This window comes from Micromys minutus (assembly GCF_963924665.1).
Source record: "Micromys minutus genome assembly, chromosome: 4".
NCBI classification, from domain to species: domain Eukaryota; kingdom Metazoa; phylum Chordata; class Mammalia; order Rodentia; family Muridae; genus Micromys; species Micromys minutus.
The window spans coordinates 75,920,581-75,947,873 of record NC_137973.1 but is presented as its reverse complement, the minus strand read 5'-3'; the positions used below and the strand labels follow the sequence as shown (position 1 = coordinate 75,947,873).

The following is a 27,293-nucleotide window of genomic DNA, read 5'->3' as shown; positions in this document are numbered from 1 at the left end:
ATGGGACCTTTGAAGAGTCCTGTCTTCCTCTTGATCCTCTACCTTCTGGAAGGGGTTCTGAGTAATTCCCTCATCCAGCTGAACAACAATGGCTATGAAGGCATCATCATCGCCATAGATCACGGCGTGCCAGAAGATGAAGCCCTCATTCAACACATAAAGGTACCTTCTAGGGGCAATTACTTGTGCTCTGCCAAGTCCTAATCAGCTAATACTAATCGAATCCTCATCAGGCATAATATTGCAATAAAGGGAACATGATTCGTCTTGCTCTAGTTGCTTCTCTGGCAAGGGATTTTTATGTCTGAATCTCAGATTCCTTATCTAGAAAAGGAAAACAATAACTCTTCACTCACTAGGATTTTTTATGAGAAACAAGGTGAGTACAGTGCACATAACTCTGAGTTGGATGTGCTGTTGGCACTTAACAAATGACAGGTGTATTTACTGACTGAAGGTTGTCGCTGAAATCTACTTTGCTCCATAGAAAGGCAAATTCAGCTGTTGTCGGCAGATATTGGTATCTGCGCAGGAGGTAATGTCTTTGTAGGGTGTTACCACCAGCACACATTGGACCCTGTTTTCTTCTACTTATAACTGACTTGTGATGTTAAATAGGAACTCGAGATTTCTAACTTAAGGCTCTAGCTTAAAGATGAGCCTTCCCAGGGGCAGGGACTCTGCATCTTTCCAACCTGGGAGCTCAGGGCTGCTGTAAGTTAGGTGGGAGGTGGGAACAGGGGTAGGTGACAGGTTTACCTCGTTTCTCTTCTTGTCTGTGGAGAGCTGGAAGAGTCATTCAAAAGGTGACCAGGTAGAGGGGTGAAAGGAGGTTTTCCAGAACAGTAAAGAGCTAAAGATAGGACAGGAAAACTTCCTAACACACAACCCGGAGTCCCCAGTCTACCCACACAAATCCAGGGTCAGCACTGTGGAATGTCCCCCTCTGTAAAATGGGTTGATAACAAGTAGCTCTTCTACAGAGCTTTGTGAGCAGCATAGGAAAAGGCGCAGCAGCACCCAGGACTCAGTCAGAGCCAACCGACTGTATCTACTGTCCCTGAGTCTGTTGCTTCTGTTTATGTTTCTCACCACAGTTAGTAAATTCGCTTCTTAGATGAGCAACGCCTGACCTGTATGAGCTAAGGTAGATTCCTACTTCCTTCTGAGCAACAATGATACTGTTTACGGTATCCTGAGGGCCCTGCTCCTCCTGTTTGATGCCCCAAGTCTGAGAGTTCAGAGACTCCCACCTTCACTACAGCTGCCATTCTCTTCAATCTCTGCCTCAGTAACCATCCCTGTGAGGGAGATTCTCTGCCTCCAGCCCTTGCCGGGACAGAGCTCCTAAGTCAGCAAGACAGTGTTCAAGGGTCTCCCACCTGTGTATGGGGGTAGGGTAGGCACTATAGTGGCTCCGTCAGCCACTCTTGGCCCTTGTCACACTGCCACTGATCCATGCTGAAGCTTGGGAGGACATCTCACAGATGAAGTTCAGGATGAAATTCTCTCTATCCCTCCCTCCCTCCCTCTCCCCCTCTCTCTCTGTCTCTTTATTTATGTCTCTTTATTTATCTCTGTGTCTCTGTCTCTCTCTCTCTCTGTGTGTGTCTATTTCTCTGTCTTTCTCTATTTCTCTGTCTCTGTCTGTCTCTGTGTCTCTCTGTCTTTATCTCCTTCTGTTTCTGTCTGTCCATGTCTTTATATATTTCTCTGTCTCTCTTATTTCTCCTTCTCTGTCCCTTTCTCTGTCTGTCTCTCCTCTGTCTCTATCTGCCTCCCTCCTTTCCTCCTGTGTGTCCAGAGCACAACCAACAGTGGGAGTCCTCAGTGTTGTCTGTACAGTGCACAGAGCCCAGGTTTAGCTGGCTTGGTGCTAGTTGACCACTTTTACACATCAATAACTTGCTCAGTCAATTTGCCTTTCATTGATTTATGCAACAAATATTTGCAAAGGAACTACATTGTGTCAGGTGCAGGGATCCAGGGGCCATCAATGTTCTGTCCTGGTCCTTAGAGTACACTGGACCCATCCAGTAACCAACAATGCCACATACACACCCCGATCTCAGCCAGAATCTACATGTCTGTGTAGGCAGGCTGCCATACTCTCAGCATGCAGAACAGACAGCACATGTCTCTATTAAACCATGGCGACAAGAGCATTCACTTCCTGCTACTTGTACTTTGTCTTGGGAAGCATCAGACAGTCCCTTTGTGGCTGGAATTGTAGTCAGGTGTTCAAACACAGACAGGTTTATACCCGACCGTCAGACATTAGCTGGTTTTAATTAAAAAGAATTTCAGCAGATGATAATGTGTTAAGTACTCCCAGTGACTGTTATGTTATCCTTTCCTTTAGTAGCAGCAACGTAATGGAATATTTCCTGTTCAAACACACACACCTCCTGCCTATGTCCCCATTCCACTCCAACTTAAATAAGCATCTCTTCTTTTCTTTTATTGGATAGTTTCCTTATTTTCAAATGTTATCCCCTTTCCTGGGTTCCCCTCCAGAAACTCCCTATCCCACCTCCTCCCCTGCTTCTATGAGGGTGCTCCCCACCCGCCCATTCCAACCGCCTCCCCGCCCTGGCATTCCCCTACACTGGGGCATCAAGCCCTAACAGGACCAAAGGCCTCTCCTTCCACTGATGCCCAACAAAGCTATCCTCTGCTACACGTGCGGCTGGAGCCATGGGTCGCCCTATGTGCACTCTTTGGTTACCTGCCATCTGTGGTCACTATCTCCGATTTCTGACCCCTCCCTATCCTTTCCAGCACTGCAGTCTCTCTTCTGCAGATATGTCACACCGCGGTATTGCTCATGGTGAGGGATACTTCCTGGTATTACTCTATCACTTCTGTTGCCTCTCTTCGTACAGAGGTTCATCCTTGGCCATCTCGAAGCACCAGGGTTCTCTTCTCTCCTGACTGATGTTCAGCCTCAGTTTAGCTGGCACAATGCCTTCTTTCTACAGCATCTTCTGTACTTCTGGTCACAGTGCACCCCAGGGAACCTGCAGGGGCACTTGCTGCCGCTGCTCCTTCATTTCTGAGAGACAAAGCTATGCACAATTTGCAAATACCAGGTGATGCTGCTTCCTTAAATCTACCTTTTAATACTATACTAAAATGAACATTACTTGAACTGCAACATTAGATTTAGCTTAACTGTTATGAGATTCAGGCATAAGTTCTCATGTTCTTTGCACCATTGAATGCTGAGACCTGGAGTATGATACCCCAGTTCTCAGTTTCTCTCTCTAAGTTTTATTCATGGTCAAGGGATCAAATGCAATGAAGGCACCAGATGACAGTAAGAATGAGTGCTAAAGAAAGCATTCTTCTTCTTAGTGTGACAAGTGTGATGTCCTTTTTGAGGAAGTTATGACATTTCCCAGGTTGTAAGTGGTGAAACCTGAACTTATAATTGGAAAGTATCTAATTCCTTCAAGAAGTGGTTAATCCAGAATTAGCATCTGCCTCCAGAATCTGTGTTATTCACCATTGCTCTGTGGTTTAGTCAACACTCAAGACTGTTTACTGTCATTAAGGAAGCCACGTCTTCTGCCCCCTTAAGCTTTTGAACAGAAAATACAGACACAGCTTGAAATAACTCATAACTCAATCTGCTCTCAAGGATGTTAAGTGTGCTCTCTTCTCCCAGGACATGGTGACTCGGGCCTCTCCATACCTGTTTGAAGCTACAGGAAAAAGATTTTACTTCAAAAACGTTGCCATTTTGATTCCTGAGAACTGGAAGGCAAAACCTGAATATAAGAGTCCCAAACTTGAAACCTTAAAAAATGTAAGAACAAGTTCTTTTTCTCATCTATTTTCCTCTGTGATTTACTATTGGTTTGTTTAGTTGGTTGTTTGATTGTTTTGTTGGTCAGTTGGTTGGTTGGTCATTTAGTTGGTTGGTAGTTTCATTGGAAATAGTGAAGATGAAATTGGGGAAAAAAATCTCTCAACTGTGGGTAAGGCCAATTTATTTGCTGAAATGGTATGATCATCTTCTATTGTATTTCAGGCTGATGTACTTGTGTCAACAGCTAGCCCTCTAGGTAACGATGAGCCCTTCACGGAGCATGTAGGAGCATGTGGAGAAAGGGGAATCAGGATTCATCTGACTCCTGACTTCTTAGCAGGAAAGAAGCTGACTGAGTACGGACCACAAGGTATGGGTTTCGCTAAATCATTCCAGCGAATGACTCATAACACACCAATTGTATGTTGAATACTGTATTCTTTCTAAGTAAGCCTGCAGATGACAAACTGGAAATAAAGCTAATAAGACATGGTTTTTCTCATAAAACAAGGAGTCAGATACATGTATTTCTGAACTATAAATTAACATTGGTTTAAGTGCCTGCATAGATGTGGCATTTTGGCTTTATTGTCAGGCGATTTTAGTAAAGTGGTTTGGCCCGAAGCATTACAGATCTATGGATCTATGGGCTTCACCTGGCTAAATTAAATCGCTTTTCTGCAGTTCCTAAGAGAGCCACAAGATGGTGACAGTGTACTGGGGCTCACCCGATTTGAGTTTGATTCAGCAGGGTTTGATTCATGCTTTCATAAAATTCAGTAGAGACTCACCTTCTTCATGTTTAACAAGTTTCCATGTAGTATTATCAGCAATTAGAATGGTCTGAACTTGTTGTAGTTCTAGAATACTGCATTTTGATTTCATAACTAGAACTGAAGATTCCTGACCTCAGTAAGTATAAGTTGAGTTAGTAGATCTTACAGTGCTATTCCAGTCCTGAGCTCACTCTAGCCACCACAGCTGGGTATCATACCATTCCCTAAAAGGATTCCTTTATATACCACAACCCTAGTCCTTTGACAGCCATTGCCTTTCCAGCACTTGAAGGAAAATTCAGTGCAAACACTAAGAGTAGAGCAGAAGATTGAAGTTGATCCTCAGCGTGGCCCTTTTACCTAGGTCTCCAAACTCAGCCCACCTTGAATTCTAATTCAGAATCACTAAGACACACATAAGTCACTAAAGGGAATCAAAATAAAATGTACTTAATAGGTGCCTAATAATCTCAAGATGTGATGTGCCTCAATATGATAGGAGAGAACCATCTTGCCTGTCTCCACGGCGATAAGCTTTGAAGGGAACATAATGTGACAAAATGGAACTGCAAAGGAGGAACACCTAGTCTGACCTGAGCATATCAGGATGTCACTTGGGTGGATTAAGGCTTGATTTTTTTTTTCTAATAGTATGGAGACAGGATCTCAAGAAGAATTACCAAGTCTAACCTTGAACTAATGATCCTTTTTCTTTAGCTTCTTGAATATCTGGAAATATAGACCCTGACCATCAGCCCTAGATGGAAGCTTGCTTTTTAAGAGAAGAACAGTAATTACCACTGTAGAGACAGTGAGAGAGGCCAGCTAGAGCAAGCCTGTGGAATGAGAGCCAGAGGTGAACAAAGTTTGACTGGCCGACAGAAAATTGTGAGAAATTTGTGCCGACAGAGCCCAAGGTGAAGATCAGGGAAAAGGCTGGAGTGCTCAGGCACCCCGTGTGGTCCTAAGGAGTTGGACTTAACCCTTGTGCTGAAAGGCAGTTCTCTGGTCCTGCATGTTCCACAAGACCAAGCAGTGTGTGGTGGGGCAGCTGCCTGACCAGTGTGTATTAGTAACTCCCTGACTCTAACCATGCCAGGGACTCAAATCAATATGTGTATTGTACAGAACTGCATACTGGTCATGTTAGGTCATGCTCAGGAAATCAAGCTTCCAAATTTATTATTTAGAAATCTATGATGGAGCAAGGTGATATCAGCATTTAGAGGAACGTTCTTTCCTGTGCAGGGCTATTTCCCATTTATCATATTCAGCTCTGACTTTTCTCCCCAGACAGGGCATTTGTCCATGAGTGGGCTCACTTCCGATGGGGGGTGTTTGACGAATACAACAACGATGAGAAGTTCTACTTATCCAAAGGAAAACCCCAAGCTGTGAGGTATGGGTCTGACTGTACATCACCAAGACAGTTTTAAAATGCAACCACCCTTTCCTTGAATTACTGTTAAAATAGCAGATTCCTGTCTTACTTTCAATCTCTAAGACACTAGTTTTTCCTACAAGTGATTCTCTTAACGGAGTTTCCTACTTTGTAAATCACTGCTAGGCACAGTCAGCCAGGTATCTCTGTGTGTGGTCTCTGGCCCACACAGACTACATCCCAGCGTCCCTTTGCTGACATGACTATATGTTGTTTTGACTTTTCAAATCTCAGCCAGTGGGTACCATTCCAAACCCCTGTTGTCTGTATTTCCCACTTGTCTTTTTCTGAGCTTCCCCACCATTAGATACCGGATCCTTGCTTAAGAGCAAGACCGTTTAGTATTTAGTGCTTTTTAAAATGATATATTTAATGTATTTGAATACACTGAAGCTGTCTTGAGACACCAGTACAGGTCATCAGATCTCATGACAGATGATTTTGAGTCACCATGTGGTTGCTGGGATTTGAACTCAGGACCTCTAGGAAGGGCAGTCAGTGCTCTTAACCACTGAGCCATCTCTCCAACCCACTCAGTTTCAAGATCTGGAAATATCAGCTTGTCCTCTCTTCCACAGCTGTGGAGCATGTTAGACAACATGACTGCCATGCCTCCTTAAAGGGAAAATTCATCAAAACATTTACAATATCCATAGTCCCTTGTCTTCTAACAATCTTTAAGTCTTTGTAAGCCCAGAGGATACTCTTGTCATCCCTTACATAAGGTCTATGCAACCCAACATTCCAAACCCATACTGAACAGAAATACTGCGACAGTCTAATAGGGATAGCGTCAACAAGAGTGTGATCACAGCCGTCTGTTTATTCGGGAAATTATATCCGATTCAGTCACACAGAATTGTGAGGAAGACAGGGCAAAACCGGACACCCGAAGGGAAGAAACAATGTGACACTTACACAGATGAAAATTCCACCCCCCCAAAAAAAAAACCTATCCTAAAGGGAAGACAACACTGTCAGGGGAATCAGAAAAGGGTACGAGGCAAGGAGATATTACAGGTGCTTTCCCACAGATTAGCAATAACTCATTCAAACCACTAGAGGGAAATTCTAAACAAGGGAGCAACTCCATGGAAAACATAGTAATGTAGAAGATGAATTATAAAAAAAACTACAACGTAATGTAGAAGATTATAAAAAAAAAAAAACTACAACATAATTCAAGAAGGTTTAAAAGGACAGGCTGGATTTCAATACTTACAATGGATAAATTCATGTAAAGCTGATTTACAAGTTTTATGAAATTCAGTAAAACTACACATTTGTGTCTCATTCAAAGATCTTCACATTCACTAAGTGAGGTTTCTGAGAAAGGAGCATAGGAAAATGGACTTCACTTGTCAATATTTAAATATATTTCAAGACCAAGTTAAATAAAATAATGTTGTTATATACACAATAATTTAATACCATCTGAATAATAAATCTATGAGGAGAGGTAAGGTTGAAGAAAAATTTTAACTATGGATAAAATTAACAATCTCTCTCAACGTGGATGAACTTGGTCAAAACTTTAAAAAGCACTGTATTAGTTTAGGTTCCCTAGAGTCACAGCCCTCATGGAATGTCTCTATATTGAGGGAATTTAGTGTGACAATTTACAGTCTAGTCAACAACTGTCAGCTGTGAACTCCAGCCTAGTGGTCTTGCTTGGTCCCACAAGGCAGGTTGTTTCAGCTGGTCTGCTGTGAAAGTAGCTTCCAACAGATGTGCTGGCAAGTAAGTGTAAGCAGGTGAAGAGTGAGTCTTCTTTCTTCCAGGGTCCTTATGTAGGACCCCGGCAGAAGGTGTGGCCCAGATTAAAGGTGTGCACCACCACACCTGGATCTGGAACTGCTTTGTCACAGGCCGGCCTTGCCCCAGATCTGCTGGCCTCTATCTACCGTGCACTATATGGTTTGAGCCTAAGTTTTTCATGGCCACTATGCCTCACTAGGTCCATGCCAAGATCCAGGTCAGAAACTTGTGTCTTCTAGAATGTAAAATCCACAGGAAGGCTCACCTGTGATCCCAGTACATCTGTTGAAATCCACTCCAACAGGAGACTATTTGAAACAAGAGCTTTGTACGACTGAGCACTGACTAGATCTTTGGATTTCCATTCACAGCTGACCATTGTTGGGGAGTTTTAGACTACAGACTGTAATTCATCACAACAAATCCCCATAACATAGAGAGACTACCCCTAAGTTCTGTGACTCTAGAGAACTGTAATACAGAAGGTGGTACCAGGATTGACTCTAGAGAACTGTAATACAGAAGGTGGTACCAGGATTGGCTCTACAGGAGCAGAAGTGTAAGAATGAATTCTTTAAGAATCTGAAACAAACTTAATAATTTGCCAGCACCTTCAACCACTGAAGCCTCACCAGATATTCTCACCGGGGGCTCAGAGAATATTGAAGGCCTGTAGTGAAAAGTATTCCAAACTTAGAGACACTAATGCCTTTATCTTGATCCATCAGTTGTAACTGTCAATGAATTAGGTGACCCAGTATACAGAATTTTCTACAATTTTGGGGGATAAATGGAAAATAGTTTTGCTGGCTTGTTACTTTTATTATCTCTGGACAAACTGATTAGAAAAAGACTGAGCTGTCTGTTTGCATCTGGAGCTATTCAGTTTTATCAAACAATGGAAAAGTTACTAAGTGTGCCCCTGAAGAGACTCTTCTCTCCAGTGGCCAGAGAGCTCAAGTGGCAGAAAAATCAAACTGAAACCCTCATTGTAAGGTTGGCTGAATTCTATGGAAAATGCAAGTCTCAGCCTCAGAGCATGTCAGCAGTTAAAGTAAGGGCATTAATTAGCAAAGAATGGGAGCCTCTAACTTGGAATGGGCATATATGGGAGAACCCTACTGAAGGTGAGAATTTGAATCAGATTCTCAAGGGTTTACCTCACTGGTTTACTCTCAGTCCCAGACCTTGAAATAATGCCTCTTTCACAAGAGGAAATTAATCCCGCAGAGTCTGATAAGCAACCAGTGACTTTCTCTAAAGAAAATACCTTATAGCTGGGTCTCATGGAAGCATTTCCTCAAGGGAAGCTTCTTTCCCTGTGATAAGTTGACACACAAAACCAGCCAGTACAACTGACCCCTTGTCAACTTGACACACAAACACATTACTATTAAGCCCCAACCCTATTCTTTATTCATCCAAGATCTAAGTAATGTAAAAATTCTGCATTCTTTACAAATTCTTACATATTAAAACTACATATTTAAATCCCTTTCAAAATACCCAATCTCTTTTATAATTCAAAGTCTTTTTACAATTCAGGGTCGCTTAACTGTGGGCTCCACTAAAATCTTTTCTTCCAGAGGGAAAATATCAGGGCACAGTCAAGATCAAAAGCAAAATCTAACTATCAACTCACAATCTGCTGGACTCTTTCAAGGGCTTGGATCCCTTCTCCAACTCTGCCTTGTACCTCACACTTTGTCTTCTAGGCTCAAGATGCCTGTACCCCCCTGCTGCTTCTGTTCTTGGTGGCCATCTCTGGGTACTGGAATCTCCAAAACTCTGCTTTCTTCTGCTTCCACCAGGCTTCATCAATAGCTTCTCTTCATGGTGCCAAGCCTCAACTTCTTTGCAGGACCCCTTCAGTCCTGAGCCTTCCTCTGCCACTGAAGCTGCACCTTCACCAATAGCCATTCCTGGCCTCTCATAGTGCCAAGCATCAGCTGCTCCCCCTTCATGTTTCAAAACCAGTACCACCTCGGTGACTCATACATTATCAAGTCTGGCTGCCAACAAAATGTACAATCGTGGCTGCCTCTGGAACACAGCTTCTCTGTGCTCTCAGGAAACACTTCCCAGAAGGTATCACCTTAGTGACACCAGGCTCTTCTTAATTACTGCTTAATGTTTGGCTCCAGCTAACCACCATCAATAGTCCCTGTAATACAATGGTTTCACTTTAGTAGTTCTGAGATCTTTGTTAACCACAGCTGATTCTCCAGCCCCAGCTAACCAAAACCACTAAATATTCACAATCAAAATAGCAACAGCCTTGATATGAGTCTTTAATCTTCCCTCTGAATTTTCCCAAGCCAGGCCCCTGTCTTCTGCACTGTTCACAACATAATCTTCTGAGATCCTATAGAACATCCCACAGAACTCTTAACATCCCACTGGCTCTGCAGCTCAAATCTCCCACGTCCTTCCACAGTCTTCACAAAAGCATGGTCAGACTGACACAGGAATACTACTCCCAGTACCACACTGTCTTAGTCAGGGTTTTTATTCTTGCACCAAATATCATGACCAAGAAATAAGATTGGGGAGGAAAGGTTTTATTCAGCTTACTCTGTCACATTGCTGTTCATTGTCAAATGAAGTGAGGAACTCAATGGAACTCACACAGTGCAGAAACTTGGAAGCAGGAGCTGATGCAGAGGCCGTGGAAGGAATCTGCTTACCAGGTTGCTCACCTGGCTTGCTGTCCTGGCTTGCTCAGCTTGCTTTTTTACAGAACACAGAACTACCAGCCCAGAGTTATTGCCACCCACCACAGGCTCTCCAACCAATCCTTGATCACTAATTGAGAAAATGTCTTACAGCTGGATCTCATAGAGACATTTCCTCAAGAGAGGCTCCTTTCTATGTGATACCAGCTTGTGTCAAGTTGACGTACAAAACCAGCCAGTACACACATACACATACACATATACACACACAAAAAACCCCACAAATTATACATATCTGTGTACTAAAGTCTATGCATTTGAATTATTGACATTAATATGTATCAAATTAAGAAATATTAAGCTCAACTCTACACATAGTGTAAAATCTTTCCATGTTTTCAGATCTCTGTGTAGTGATAGGTTTTTTTTATGTGTATTTAACATTTAGATTGCAGGGACACATGCCTCTAATTTCAACACTGAAAGGCTGAAGCAAGAGTATTTGAACTCAAGGCTAGCCTGTTGATAGAAATGTGAGTGTCCATAAATCAGGGTTCTGGTTTTACATCAACTCAGTAGGGTGAAAAGGAAACAGAAAAAAAAAAAAAAGCTTACAAAAACAAAACAATTAAACAAAGCAATTCATGCCCTTAGGATGATAGTGCTCACAGTGGTACCCTGAGAACATTGGAAGCCAGCTGTAGTGGCAGATGTTTGTAATCACAGCATGCTGGTGGTGGAAGCCAGGTGGTAAGGGTTCAAAGCCATTGTCAGCTACAGAGGCAATCCTAGGACGTAAGAAAAGGGGAAAAAAACAAAAAGCAAGGAGAAAAAAAGTTAAAAATATGTGAAATTCTAATAGAAAAGTATGGGGAGAGAAGACTATATAATTCCGTGAGGAAGAAATGAAAAATAAAGAGTAAACAGAGGAAATGGTAGTATTTACTAGAAATATAGAGTCAGACTAGACAAGGGTGAGGTTATCTCCCTTCGAAGGTTATGTCATGCTGCTGACAGGGCCCAGAGATGGAGTTTAGAGTTATCCATCAAAAAAGACTCTCTATACAGACAATCTGTCTATCCTTCCATTTTCTCCCGTTTCTTGAGCAACCGATTTTATGTTTAAAATTTCATTTTAAGCAAATGATACACAAGCCCTATCAGCAGATCTTTAAAATATGGTCAAATTTCATGTGGAATTTGATTTGCTGGGCATGTGTTTTCTATGTTAGGTAGCAAAAAAAAAAAAAAAAAAAAAAAAAGAAGAAGAAGAAGAAAGAAAAGAAAAGAAAGGTAAACGTAATAAGTTAGGATGGATTTATGTAACATCAAAGAATAAAAAATTATTAAAACCACATTGTACAATAGTGTGCGGCATGTCTATATGTTAATATTTCAAATATGCTACCTCAGTAATTTTTCTAATCAGAAATCAAAGCACTTTTCTGTCAAGACAGGAAATCTCTCAACAAGCCAGAAGTTGTTTATTTCTGACAGTGAAAAATGTTTTTTTCCTTCTATTTGTAGTTTTTATGAGTTTTTCACGTATTCTTTTATGTTTTTATTGTTTATGTACTCAATTCTGTAGATTAAAAGAGAAACACAGGTAAAGCATTCCACTTACAATAAAACCCATAAGCTCATAATATAAAAAACATGAATGTGAGTGAACATACAATCACTGTTCTAAAACTTTTTGGAATAAAACAGTGAGGACAAACACACATGATGTCAGCAAGTCTTGTGGGAAAACTAAGAGGAATCCTAGTTTCCTCCAATGAGGAGCTTGGATTAGAGCAGCCTGTGGACTTTGGTAGAGTCACGATCTTCTGGTACCATTGCTGAATCTCCTCAGGTGCTTTCCTGCAACAGAAATGACTTTGATATGAACATAGTGCTTTTGGTCTATGAGGTTTAATGAAAAAGAATCATAGAGAAAGCCAACAGTCAGAAATTTCAGGTGGGTGGTCACATTGCCTACACATTTAACCTTCATGTATTTTCAGATGTTCAGCAGCCATTACTGGTAAAAATCAAGTTCGCAAGTGCCAGGGAGGCAGTTGTATACCTGGCGGAAAATGCATAATCGACAAATTAACAGGACTGTATAAGGAAAATTGTGTATTTTTACCAGATACACAACAGACGGAGAAAGCATCCATCATGTATAAACAAAATATCAACTCTGTAAGTGTCCTCCTCTTTCTCCATGCTTGTACAAATTTAATGAGGTCGGTTTGGTTTGTGGTTTTGGTTTTGCCCTGGTGTTCCAAGGGGAAAATGAGTTTTAGACATACTATCAGCTTCAGGGGGGAAATCGGCTGTTGTTTCTTGTTGGGATAAGGTAGGTTGCAGGTGTTGTAAGACTCTGAGGAGTCTTAGCTCAGGAACGCATGACCCACAGAGCACAATTGGAGGTCAGACCACTGTAATAACAAGAGGTTTATTTGAAGCCTGCTTGGCGGGGTTCCGTGGCTCACATGCAAGAGAGTCGAAGGAAGAACCCCAGGTAGAAAGAGGAGCACCCTTTCATAGCCATAAACCTCGAATTAGGGTGGGGGGTGGGGTTGGTGGGTACTTTGGGCAGTTAGCTTTGTTTATATAACAGCTCATGTCCTGGTCACTGCCCCCCTTAAGATTGTTTGGACAAGCTCGGGATACCTTAACCACCAACTGTCAGTCATTTGGCTCCCGACTTCTAACCAGTAATCGCCAGCCTTTTGGACCAGCAGTATCCTGGAGGGGGAAGTGTGAGGGGGGCGTCAGTGCTGGACCAAGTCTGAGATTGGCTTTGCTTCTTTGTTCTTCAAAATGTGTTGGTAGGAATAACTAAAGCAAAAATGAGTTCCTCACAGGAAACAAACATGTAGACCTCTTGCTGGGTGTCCCATTGGGCCAAATCTTGGGAAAGCAAAATTTAACGTGTCTGTCAGGTTTATGGTTCAAATGTACAGTTGGATGGCAAAGGAGTCTGTTGACATTCGTACATTGCATTCTGAGACTGTGGAGGGCTGGAGGGACCTTCTCTCAGAGAGGGCTACACAATGAGGAAAATATTTGGGAAGTGGATGAAGGCAGGTTTACAAAGCAGGTGATAGGGAAGGAACTCCCTGGTAACAGTCCTGAGGAAAGCGGGGAGAGAGCTGGCAAGTCTGAGAGCTAATAGGATAGAGCAGGAGAAACTAAAGACTACACAGACAGAAGTAAGGCAGGGAGAGGAGGGAATCCTGCAGTCTGCCACTGCTGATTTCTATGGAAGCTGCAAGGCTTACAGGGTGTGAATAATTACAACCCACACAAAGGGCTAAGGAGATAAGGCTCACAGGGTAAAGTGCCTGCTGACTGAGATCAGAGGACCTGACCTCAGTCCCCTGAACCTGTGCAATAAGGGAGGGGTGTCAGCACTGAGATAGATAGATAGATAGATAGATAGATAGATAGATAGATAGAGAGAGAGAGAGAGAGAGATGATGATGATGATGATGATGAGGAGGAGGAGGAGGAGGAGGAGTCATGACAGTCATTGCCAGCCAGTTTCATCTAAGAGATGGATTTCAGATTCACTGGAAAGTCCTGTCACCCCGGGCTCCACAAGAGCATACTTCCATGAGCATCCACACACATGTCTGCTCACACAACACACAGAGAACTTTTCATAGGTAGAAATATACAAAAGTCTTGTGTACTAAAGCAAACGTGAAGGGTTCTCAAACAGCTTCAGGGCAAACAAATTGGAGAAACAGCAGGTCATGTAAGTCACGTGCATCACGAAGTAAAGAACAGAAGGACTCCGGTGATGGAGACTTCACTGAAACTGGGGGATGGAGGGGATTACAAACTGTAGGTAGGAAGAAATGTCTAGATCTTGGTTGTTTTGTAAAGGGAGTAGCACAGAAATGTCCTAGTTTCTTGACCTGGGTGACCAGGGGTGTAATGCTGACATCAAATAGGAAATATGCACGGAAGCATCCGGGGAAAGCGATGGTGTCCTTATGGAGACATGGCGTCTGAGAAAACAGATCTGGAGATGAATTCTAGAGAGAGCTGGAATGATGTGTGTTCAAGGTTGAACGAAACACGTGGGCTAATGGGGTTCAGAAGGTAAAGGAGGGGATCTTGTCAGTGTGAGGCTCCAGAGACAAGACTGTACTGAAGAGTGTGGGTAAAGAAAGGTGACGTCTCAGGTAGAAAACCTGAGGAATAAAGGAAGTCACCATACAGCAGGCAGGCTCTCACTGCAGAACAGCACACAGTAAGGCTGGAGACAAGACTTGAGACAAGCTGAAGACCATGTTTTCCCCAGGCGTGCGGTGTACCACTGTGGGACTGAGCCATGGTTAGAAGCCAGCAGAGGAGCCTGGGAGTGGGGAGACTGGGGGATTGTTTTGCTAGATATTTTAAAGAATATATTGATTGCTGTAACATATATTATCATATTGGGCAATTTCAGGTGGTTGAATTCTGTACAGAAAAGAATCACAATAAAGAAGCCCCAAATGCCCAAAACCAACGGTGCAATCTCAGGAGCACTTGGGAAGTCATTGAGGAATCTGAGGACTTCAAGCAAACCACTCCCATGACGGCCCAGCCGCCTGCACCCACCTTCTCACTGCTGCAAACTGGACAAAGAATTGTGTGCTTAGTTCTTGATAAGTCTGGGAGCATGTTGGTAGGTTCCCCGAGCCTTCCTCTTTGAAGCCTAGATCATAGGTGTGGGCCTGATACAATCTGGACCACAGTTTAGACTTGGTAAAGAACAAACACAACAGGAGGGTCAAACCCAGCAATAGCTTTGTCTTAAAAAATGCCCATCTTGGGCTGGAGAGATAGCTCAGCAGGTAAGGTGCTTGACTTGGCAAGCATGAAGACAGGAGTTCAAGGCCCCAAACTTACCTGCCATTCCAGCTCTGGGCAAGTAGAAAGAGACAAATCCCTGCAGCTCTTTGACCAGTGAGTGAGCTCCAGGTAATGAGAAGCACACACACACACACACACACACACACACACACACACACACACACGATGCTAACATTGCCAACATTCCACAGACTCAGTATCAACTGCCCCCTTTGTCAAATTAAAATTACATCTACTCATTAGCAAAGTTCTGCTTAATTATATAAGCTTAATGTTGTTCATGTTTTGCTAATATAACAAGGCCTCGATTTTCATAGAAGCCTTATTTAGGCCTCTTATAGGTACATTGGTATTCCAAGGATTATGAAAGATAGCTTTTAACATTTTGCTATTTAGGCAAAAACCCTTAAAATTTTACCCAGTTAAATGCCAGGCACACGTGGAAATTATCCAGCTTAAGGGCACACTGAACTTTAAGGCAGCCACTTCTAAATATGCCTTAACCCAATCTGTTGCCAGTCTGCTCATTTAAGGGCCATCTTGACCACGTTCATTTGCTTGCCCTTTCAGAACGATGACCGTCTTAACCGAATGAATCAGGCAAGCCGGCTTTTCCTGCTGCAGACCGTGGAGCAGGGGTCCTGGGTCGGGATGGTGACCTTTGACAGTGCCGCCTATGTGCAAAGCGAACTCAAACAGCTAAACAGTGGTGCTGACAGAGATCTGTTGATCAAGCAGTTACCAGCAGCGCCTTCAGGAGGGACATCTATATGTTCCGGGCTTCAGAAAGCATTTACAGTAAGGCATGCTTCATTGTTGTGGTTTGCAACTGTGTGAGATATTTTTTACCTCCCTGAAGTTTTCATTTCCAGAGTTTCCATTCACGGCCAGTGTCAACTGAATCACATGACCAAGGACAATGAGGTGGTGGAGGATGTAGAGATACAGAGAGTTGAGCCTTCAGAAGGATGAATTCCCTCCTTCATGCTTCTGCCCTCTTCTGTACCCAGGCACTCCCAGATTCCTGCATACATGCCAGCCCTCCCAATCTGTCTGATGTGCCCTCCATCCAGCTCTGCTAGGTTACAGAGATTCTGCCCTATGGTAGGATCTGTGAGTCTTACCTGGTGACTCAACTTTGTGTCCCTGTGGGAAACATGACACAGCATTTATGCGGAATTAAGCAAAGAGACCAAAATGGGTCACAGCTCCTAGTTCCTGGAGCACTTGGTCAGAACAGGGCCATGACCACAGTTCTCAGATTTCTGGGCACTGGCACTTTCCCACACTCACAGTCTCAGACCACTCCCTTCCAACATCACCAAGGCCAGCATGTGATCTCCTATCTGCACTCACGCAGAGAATGCCGTCTGGAGAAGTCTCCTATGCCTCCCTCTACCTTCCCCTCTGGCCTTCTGGCCACACATTCTGCATGCAGGGGGTGGGCAATGGGACTTAATCTGGACTTTAGAGTCCAGTTCTCTTCAATGGATCAATGTGCTGTTATTTAATTTTTTTTCCAACATAATCTTATTTATCATTGGCAGATGGACTGTCCTCTTATTAAGAGTGTATTCAGGCACACAACTATCTTTTTTTATAAAGTACTGTGGATATAGGGGTGCGATAATCAAAAGGCAATGGTCCTCCTTGTCTATGTAGGGAGCTTGATGCCTTTGTAGGCTACATGGACCCTGTTTCAAAAAACAAACATCAAAGGTTGTGTGTGCATGCTTCTGTGTTTGTTTGTGTGTGTGTGTGTGTGTGTGTGAGAGAGAGAGAGAGAGAGAGAGAGAGAGAGAGAGATAAAGAGAGAGAGAAAGAGAGAGAGATAAAGAGAGAGAGAGAAAGAGAAAGAGAGAGAAGGAGAGAGAAAAGGAGAGAGAGAGAGAGAGAGAGAGAGAGAGAGAGAGAGAGAGAGAGAGAAGAAATAAAGTGTTTGCTTTCATGAGAGGGGTATTAAAAGGTAACTAGCTATCTGTGATTTGGTTAACACTGTCCATTAGGAGCCTATACAGTTGATATTGTCAGATAGTAAAAGGCTGAAGTTAAACTCTCCTCTAGGTATGCTATACCTCACCTGCTTCCTGATGTTCATAATCGTATCTTGAAACCTCCAAAAGTTTCTTGGGGAAAGACAAGATGAAGAAAACTGGAACCCCCCCCCCCGTGTCCTCTCCCTGAACTGCCTAGCTGTCAGAGGACCCTGCATGGCATAGCCTCCTTTTGGGGAAGGCTAATGTCACAGAGAGATTCCCATTGAGTTCCATGATGCAGTGTCACTACTAGGCATATGTTCCTCCAACATCCCCAGACACCTGCTTGTTCCCTCTACAATTGTTCCTTCTTGTCCCCTGTAAAGGCAGTGTCCACAAACACCCTGGCCACCTGGAGACTGATCATCTCTGCTCTTAATCATGTTCTTAGGTGATAAACAAGAAGTATCCGACTGATGGATCTGAAATTGTGCTGCTGACCGACGGGGAAGACACCACCATTAGCACCTGTTTTGACCTGGTGAAGAAGAGTGGAGCCATCATTCATACTGTGGCCCTGGGACCTTCTGCTGCCAAAGAGCTTGAGGAGCTGTCCAAAATGACAGGTGAGGGAAGATCTGTGGGGACATACTGATGGGCCCCAAGCTCCAGCGACCTGAGGAGTCAGGAGAAGTGGGATATGGAGAGATGGAGTAATCTCAGCCAAGTAGCTGTGCTTCTCCCAAATGACCATTAGAACTGACTCTGCCCATTCTCTTTAAGGACTTGTTTCCAGGACTTGGTCAGGTTGTGGGAAGAAATAGTGCTATGCCGTATTGACAGCTCAGAGAACCCTTCTCATTACCTTATGAATATTTATCTTCACTTGGGAAAGGCAGGAAGGAGAAGAGGGAAACAAGGGAAGAGCCTGATGAACACCCAGAGGCTACTGCAGTCAAGCAGTGCATGTCAGTTTCTCCACACAAGGCCAATGTGCTGTGTATCTAAGTCTCACACAAACACAGATGGCGCAGACAGGTCCTCTGACCCCGCCTTCTTCTGCAGAATCGGAGATCATTTCCTTTTATTTTGGGAGAGTATTAGAAATATAAATTATTTCTACTGGAGCTAATATAGCTGCCCTTGTTCTCTAGAAGCAGAGCCTGAGATGAAGGATTTAGTACATGGGATTGTAGGTGAACTCTCAAAAGAAAAGAGATGGAGGACAGACAGAGCATTAAACAGAACAGAGAATGGAAGAGAATTTACACTGTACCCTTGTTCTAATTGAAGATCCTATAGACTAGAAACACAGTACAAAGTTGGCCCTCTCTTGAGGCATAAGGACTCCTCTTTTGTATTAATGCATCCAGTGTTTAATGGGCATTTATGGATGGAGCAGAGAAGAGATATGAATTGGTTTGTGTGTGTGTGTGTGTGTGTGTGTGTGTGTGTGTGTGTGTGTAATGGCCCTTTGAGGACACATGGGCCTCCATCAGCACTACAGAAACACTGACTCTAAGTTCAGATCCTATTTAACAGTGTAAAAAGATACTACCCAAGACAACTCAGTGGTCACAATGCTTGCAACTAAGTTCACAACCTGAGTTCTGAGCTCTGGAACTTATGATTCATAAAGAGAGGACAATTACTACCAGTAATCCTCTGCCCTTTAGATACAAACACCATGACACATACACACACAAATAAATGAATATGAGAAGTAGCTAGGAGTGGCTTCCTATGTACTTCTTTGGTTACACTTACTCTTAATCCCTGTCATAGTTAGTGTTATACTGCTGTGAATAGACACTATGACCAAGAACAACATTTCATTGGGGCTGACTTACAGGTTCAGAGGTTCAGTCCATTATCATCATTCAGGCAGGCATGGTACAGGAACAGTTGAGAGCTCTACATCTTGTTCCAAAGGCAAAGAGAAGAAGACTAACTTCCAGGAAGCTAAGGACAAGGGTCTCAAAGCCTGCCTCCACAGTGTCACACTTTCTCCAACAAGGCCACATCCACTCCAACAAGGCCACACCTCCTAATAGTGCCAATCCTTAGGGCAAACATGGTCAAAGCATCACAATACCCAAGCTTCCAGGCCTGGAATACTAATCTTTCTTTTTCTATACATCTCAGTTTTCTGTAACAGTCCCTTTGTCCACTGTTATTTCTTGATATTGTTACATGTGCATCTTTCTTGATTTGATGATCTGAGATAGAACTTAAAAACCCAATTTGTTAGAACTTCATTTAAATAAGAGTAAACCAATCAATGTGAACTGTGCTCTTATAGATACTCTCATATGAAAGCACATGACCTTTAAAATCTAGGTGTTGTCGGGGATTTGTGCAGTTTAAGTACCTTCATGATGGGTGTTTCTAAAGCTATACAAAACTAAGATTGAAGTCAGTATCAATGGGGCAGGTGGTGTGAACGTGTAATCCCAGTGGTTGGGAGGTAGATCCAGGAGGATCTGAAGTAAAGGTCATTCTTGGATAAATAGTGAACTTAAAGCTGGCTTGAGCTATAGGAGATTATGTATTCATATTGATACACACATACACACATCTATATATGTGATATATATATATATATATATATATATATATATATATATATATATATTAGTATCAACTTGTGAGTTAATGTGCACATATATTTGCTATTGATCTGAATTGTATATCCTGCCATCTTAGCTATTGTTAAAATGTTGCAAATGTTTGCTTCCTGGGAAATAACTTGTGATGATGTGTTTTCATTTTAGGAGGTTTGCAGACCTACTCTTCTGATCAGGTTCAGAACAATGGTCTTGTTGATGCTTTTGCAGCTCTCTCCTCAGGAAATGCAGCTATCTCTCAGCACTCCATCCAGGTAGAGTTCTTACTGTTGGATTTTTCGTGTCTGCTTATAATCACGGTCTAGATTGCTAGATGCTTCGATTTCTACATTCCTCTGTGTATTAATTAAAACTCAGAATCTGCAAGTTGACATCAAATATATTTCTCCAATTGTATTTAACTGGGGCTATTGGCATTTACTTAATTTGCAAATATGTCTAATAACTCCCTGTAAGCATTTGCTAACAAGCTCTCTCTGTAATATGATTGGCTCACACTGTCTTAAGATTATCTATCCATTTTTTAGGACAAGTATGTAGACAGGATGTGCCCTGTTTTTCCTTAGCCTGAGTTCCTAAGATTTGCCATGACTTTTCTGTAACAGAGACACAGTGCTTCACACTGTAGAAGCCCCATGTAGTCCATCCAGGCTTCCAAAAGTTGATCCCCAGTCTGCCATTAACTGACAGGGAGTGAAGAACCTTGCCTTTCCATGGAGCAGAATGCTGTGGGCTTGTCTGGTTCTAAAATGCCCAAAGGCTCAAATTACCTTTCAAATAAATCTTGAGCCTGTTTTTGAGAGAAGAACAAATAGATGTTAAAGGGCTATATTAGAGTAACTACAGAAACTGCACATGGAATTTTCTCTTTTATTCTTCTTTTATACTTTGCATCCTGGCTCTGCAGTTTCTCTTCCCTCCTCTCCCCCAGCCTCCCTTTTCTACCTATCTCCCAAGTTTCATATCCTTATCCTGCCTTCCCTTAGACCTCCCAGGGATATCCATCAAAGTGACGCACCAGGCTACAATAAGCCCAGGTACACACCATCACATCAAGGCTGGACGAGACAACCCTGTAGAAGGAAGGAAGAAACAAAGCACAGTGTGGCTCTCAGACTTCACAGTCAAGTTCTGAGTGGCCACATAGAAATAGTGGCATCAAACCTGGATGTCAGGGTTCAAAAGAGTAGGAGTTGGGGCCAGCTGATGCCCTGTATTTCCAATCTAGGGAGCCAGCAATGGCTCCTCTGTTGGTTGTCCTGCAGGATATTTTAAAACTCAAGGGTCTTAATTTGAAAAGAAACAAATGTGCTCCAGAAAAGTAATTCACTGCTGAAAAGCTCCCAGGCATGTCTATGATGTTTTGTTTTCATTTTAATTTAAGAAAACAAACAGGGAGAGAGATGGAAAAGTGAGCAGGACTCATTTCCTAACCTACCATAAGAAAAACAATCCTTTATGTCTAGACTAATCATTATCTATTGGTGGGACCAGAAAGCCTGGCTCTAAGTCCATTTCCTCTTCTGCTACATAACAACTTAGTGATACAGAATTACTATGAAAGAGAAAACTCCTAAAACCATGTTTTCTACCAAAGCTCTTTCCTGTTTCCATCCCTACTCAGCAGCAATCCCATTCTATCCCAACAACTAATGGTTTATTTCATTCACCATCCTATGGAGTCCCATGATGCTTGACTTAGTAACTTGTAATTCTTGATCATTTATATCATCTCTTTATGGGTTAGAAATAGTACAGTCAGTTCTTCTTGACATTTAGTGTAGTTAGAGCACAATGAAATAATCATAGCCAGAAAAAAATACATCAAAGATCAGAGGAAGGTAGTTCATACATCCTAAGAGATAGTATCAGTGAAAGCTTCATGAAGAAAGAGACATTTGCACTGAAATCTTGAGGATCTGTAAGACTCAGACCAGCAGGGAGAAAGTCAGGGAAGACGGAAGGAGCATGAAGCTGGAGAACCATAACCTCTGAGAGGGAGGTGGTCTGTGAGTGGAGAAAGCAATATTATGGAAATGTGAAGCTGTAATAGTGATTTAGAACTAAATTCTAAATGACCCTAAACACCAACAAAAAGTACCCAAGAATACCTTCCAGCCTATGAATTTGCTCCTGGTAGTCAGGACAGGGTTGTGAGGCCATGGGATGTTCACTGTATTGTCCTGAAAATAAAGTGTTGGTCTTCTCACCAGCTGGAGAGCAGGGGAGTTCATCTCCAGGATAACCAGTGGATGAATGGTTCAGTGATCGTGGACAGCACAGTGGGAAAGGACACCTTGTTTCTTATCACTTGGACAACAGATCCTCCCACTGTGTTTATCTGGGATCCCAGTGGAGTGGAACAAAGTGGTTTTATACTAGACAAAACCACCAAGGTGGCCTATCTCCAAGTCCAAGGCACGGCCAAGGTATGCAGTCAGCCTCCTTGCAGATTAACAAAATTGTTTTATGAATAATTGTAGATGTATTGACTTTGCTAGAAAACAATGAAAACTCTCCATACATTGAAGTCAGCCTGCCAGTTGAAGATTTGAGAGAGGGGGATGGGAAGGGAGGAGCAGAGGGAAGGAGAAGGGTAATTTTATGTTCCCTGACGAAGGGGTGACAACTGACACAGCAGTCAGGATGACGAAACTTCTGTCCCTCGAAAGCCTATGGCTTAGGAAGTCCAGGCAGTGATCAGTGAGATCACAGCCTCAAGTCTCATTATCCTAAGTAGGTTTGTCTTGACTGTGGGACTCATGGTCTAAACACTCTCTTATTTACTGTGCCTGGCAGAGAGTCAAGGACATGCAAATCTTAAACATGTTTGCCACACACTTTAGTAGCAGAGGCATTTGTTGTAAGTGGCAGTGAAGTTAGGTCTTTGAAACTCACTGGAAATATCTGCATCTCTTTTGGTCAGGTTGGCTTTTGGAAATACAGCATTAAAGCGAGCTCACAGACTCTCACTTTGACTGTCACCTCCCGTGCAGCAAATGCCACTCTGCCTCCAATTACAGTGACCCCAGTACTGAATAAAAACACAGGGAAGTTCCCCAGCCCTGTAACAGTGTACGCAAGCATTCGCCAAGGAGCCTTGCCTATTCTCAGGGCCAGTGTCACAGCCTTGATTGAATCTGTGAATGGGAAAACAGTGACCCTGGAATTACTGGATAACGGAGCAGGTAACCATCCAAGATTAGAAATTAGACCTTCTTCTAACACCACTACCATGGAATGGCTAAAGGGAACCCTCTAGTGCAGGCAGTCTGCAGCAGGGATCAAAGTGCTTCCTTTATTCCCATGTATGTCATACCTCAAAATGCTGAGATGTATGAGGAAGGGTCCAGCCTTAGCTTCCAAGCACCAAAGTGCATTTGTGCTTTGAATTCAATGGGATTAGAGACCACACAGAACTATATCTATTACAAACTAAGGGAAGAGATATAACAACAATTTTTTGACAAGTCTACAGCTTCCTTGAAGTGTATTCACATAGAGACAAGTATATCTTCATTTTTATGTTTACCACACACTTTTTAGGTATTGCTATCTCTTTGTTATTGGAAAGAAATATTGCCACACTTTAAAACAACAGAGATTAGTTCCAGCATAGTTCCAGATGATTACCATAACCACACAGACTTTGGTTAGCCTTGCTTCCCAAGTGAAAAATTGTGCTTATTTTTCTTGCACTTATGAAACCCATAAGAACACAATATATTTCTTTTGTAGCAGGTGCCTGATTACCATGGCAGAACTATCTTTATTGGAATGAAATTCATAACTGGATTTCCTACCTAAATGTCCCCTGGGGAGAAAGTTTGAGTTTTTCTTCCCAATCATCTACATAGAACAATCTGATTTGACTTGACAATAATCGAGTTGATAGCTCATGTTATCAGTGACAGAGATGTGGGAAATGACCTCTGATTTCAAAAGGAAAAAGGACAGTTCAGGATGAGAAGATTTACTTATAAGAATTTTATAAGATTTTACTTATAAGAATGTATATATGTGTACACAGAGTGTAAATAATTATCATTCTATATGTTATCAAGCCTCATGGTATCTTGTAGGTAATGTTCATTTTCTCTGTAAAATGTTAGCTCACATATAGATTGGAAATCCAGTTGCCTTTAGGATATTTATGAATTCCTTCATCTCTCTGTCAAGGTGCTGATGCTACCAAGAATGATGGTGTCTACTCAAGGTTTTTTACAGCTTTTAATGCAAATGGTAGATACAGCATAAAAATACGAGCTCTAGGAGGAGTGACTGCAGACAGACAGCAGGCTTCCTCTCAGAAGAACGGGGTCATGTACATAGATGGCTGGATTGAAAATGGTAAGCCATCTGAGGGCAAACTGAAAGATTGAACCTAGAAGAACCATTAAGCCTGTAAGGCAAAGAAGGCAAGACTTAGTTTCTGGGTCTCTCCTCTACCTTATTAGCATTCCTGACTGGGTGGTCCTTTGTACTGAGTCCACTCTTGCGTGTTGTAAGATTCTGTTGTATTAATGGAGTCTGACCACTAGATACCAGCATCAGCCCCACCCCCAAGTTACTACATTAATAAATGTGCCCGGTTATCCTCTGCTGTCTCATGAGACAGCAAAATACCCCATATGAAAACCAATTAGGCAGATCATGACATTTAACCACTTTGGTCCCAAATCACATCATCTACAAGGCAAAATATAATATCTCTATGTGATTCACGTTCTCCCACTGAGAAATAAACCGTATTATAGTTGAGTGAGGCCCCTCCCACTGAGCACAAGTCACCTCATGGGAAAAATATGTCTTTAAGAAATAAGGTATTCCACACTACTCTGGATTAAAAACATTTGCCCGGGATCAGTTCAGGATTGAGAGCAACAGAATCTAATGGATTCCAAGACTTGCCTTTGATATTAAAATCAAGAAAAACAGTTTTAATGAATTGGAATTCATGAGAAAGTAAGATCTGAGTAATGGAGTATTGTGACTGGGATGGCTTTGTCGAAGATGGGTTCTGGGAGCCTATTCGGTTGAGCAAGCCATAGTAGCTTTTGAAGCACAGAGTTATTTTTGAATGAATTCAAAGGAAAGTCTGTAATTGCTACCTGAACAAATTATCAGGTAGTGACTGAGAAAACTGAAAGGTGCATCTCTTCAATCTTAGTATCAAGAGAAAGAAGCAAGAAGATCAGGGGACCAACCTGAGCTACGTTCTGAGACACTGTCTCCAAGGGGAAGGGCTGGGGAGGAGTGAGGAGGGAGGGAGGAGGGAGAGAGGGAGAGAACATTAGGATTCTTTCAAGAGCATAAAGTTTTGGAATTCTTAATATAAACTACTTCTTGTAAAATTATTATCAAGTAAGAAAGAAAAACACAAATATGAAAAATGTAACAACTGTGTAAGTTAAACAATCAAGGAAATTCTCAAAAGCTAAAGATATCAAATAAATTGGAGAATACAGCACTCAAAATATTATCAAAGTCACAAGAGGCTTCTGTGGGTGATGCAATGTTTAAGCAGAATCTAAACTGACATTGTAGAAAACAGAGACAGAAAGAGCAGCTGAGAGGGCTCAGTCAGTAAGGTGCTTGCAACAACTGGAGTTCCATGCCTGGGTTCTACATGCCGGCAAGGCAGAACCAACTTCTGAAATTTGTCCTTTGACTTCCACGTGCCCCGCTTCTGGATAAACAATGAAGTAAATGCTTCTAAATTAAAGACCAAAACTGAGAGAAGAAATACATTCTAAGCTTGGATTTGTTTTGTTTTTATATTATAACAAGGAAATACCTGTTAGGTAAAGAGAGGTGCCCCCATCCCCTTTGCTCATTTTCTTCTTATGCAACCCACTGGAAGTCTTGTCACCAGACTTTAAAGTGGAAGGTGAGAAGAATGGTAAGGCAGATCCAGTAGAAAATGGGAAGGCCTCTCTTTCAGTGGTAGTGTTCTCATATTATGCATAAATTTTAACACAGGTGAAATAAAAATGAATCCACCACGCCCAGAAGCTAATGTTCAAGACAAGCAACCATGCTTCAGTCGGACATCTTCAGGGGGATCATTTGTGGCCACGAATGTCCCTGCAGCTCCCATTCCTGACCTCTTTCCACCCTGTCAAATCACCGACCTGAAGGCCAGCATCCAAGGGCAGAACCTGGTGAATCTGATGTGGACGGCTCCAGGGGATGATTATGATCACGGGAGAGGTAAGACTGGTGTACAGACCCTAGAAAGGATCTCACCAGCCAAGCAGAGGTTGCACAGGAGAGGAAAAGACAGAAAGCAGGGAATCTCAACTGGCTTCTGAAATTAAGGGCACGTAATTTTTAAAATCTAAGAAGCCAGCCTCTTAAGGAATAAGATGTTTTATCTAAGAAAACAAAACTTCGGGGTTTTGTATTTTGTTTCTGTCTGTTTGCTTGTTTGTTTCTGATAAAAAAGGCTTTGTAATGTTTCTAGAGAAGGAAAAATAGAGGGTGAATAGTCTTGAGGGAAATTCCCATCCTACTAGACTTTGACTCTCCAGTGTAAAAGATAGGTCTGGGGTAGAACCAAGCTCCTCTGTTTCTAGCACGTGTTTACGAAACAAATTGACAGTAACCAGGCCTGATGAACTAGAATCTGTGTTTTAAGACCCTCTGAGCATGTTGGTGTTCAAGAAACACAAGCACCAACCTCCCTTCCAAATAAGGAACAGTAAGCAACAAGCATCCTCCTTCCTCAGCCAAGCCCCGGGCTCAGAAACTCTGACCGAGGTTTAAATCATCACTAAACCAACTTTATATCCCCCACTTCCCTAAGAGTAACAAGTTTGTACCATAAATGACAGTCCTTGTAAATAGGGTCACCTCATTCCCGCCATCTGCTGTAAAGTCATGAGATGATGATGCAATTCCTCATGGATCTTTAAAGATTAAGATTTAGCCATTGCCTCCTCTCCCACTCCTTTCAATTGATTTATTTTTCATTTTAGCTTCCAACTACATTATCCGAACGAGCACGAGTATCGTTGATCTCAGGGACAACTTCAACACCTCACTTCAAGTAAACACTACCCATCTTATCCCCAAAGAGGCCAACTCTGAGGAAATCTTTGAGTTTGAACTGGATAACGACAGTTTAGGAAATGACAGGGATATCTTCATTGCTATCCAGTCTGTGGATAAGTCCAACCTGAAATCTGAAATCTCCAACATTGCACGGGTATCCCTGTTCATCCCGGACCAGGAGCCACCCATCCCAGAAGACTCAACTCCTCTGTATCCTGATGTTAGCATCAACAGTACAATTCCTGGCATCCACGTGCTAAAGATAGTGTGGAAGTGGCTGGGGGAAATGCAGGTGAACCTAGGCTTGCACTGA

At 42.5% G+C, this 27,293-nt stretch overlaps 1 protein-coding gene across 1 annotated transcript; it reads left to right on the top strand.

Moving 5' to 3' along the window:
* Positions 1-27,293, top strand: LOC308419431 (calcium-activated chloride channel regulator 1; the record flags this gene model as incomplete). The annotated part of the gene is made up of 14 exons (XM_080915157.1): positions 1-162; positions 3,671-3,811; positions 4,037-4,184; positions 5,884-5,989; positions 12,471-12,651; positions 14,915-15,133; positions 15,892-16,119; positions 17,749-17,923; positions 20,072-20,178; positions 22,138-22,353; positions 22,851-23,112; positions 24,104-24,274; positions 25,907-26,137; positions 26,905-27,293. The coding sequence occupies 14 exons, from the start codon at positions 1-3 to the stop codon at positions 27,291-27,293; spliced, it is 2,736 nt and encodes a 911-aa protein (XP_080771283.1).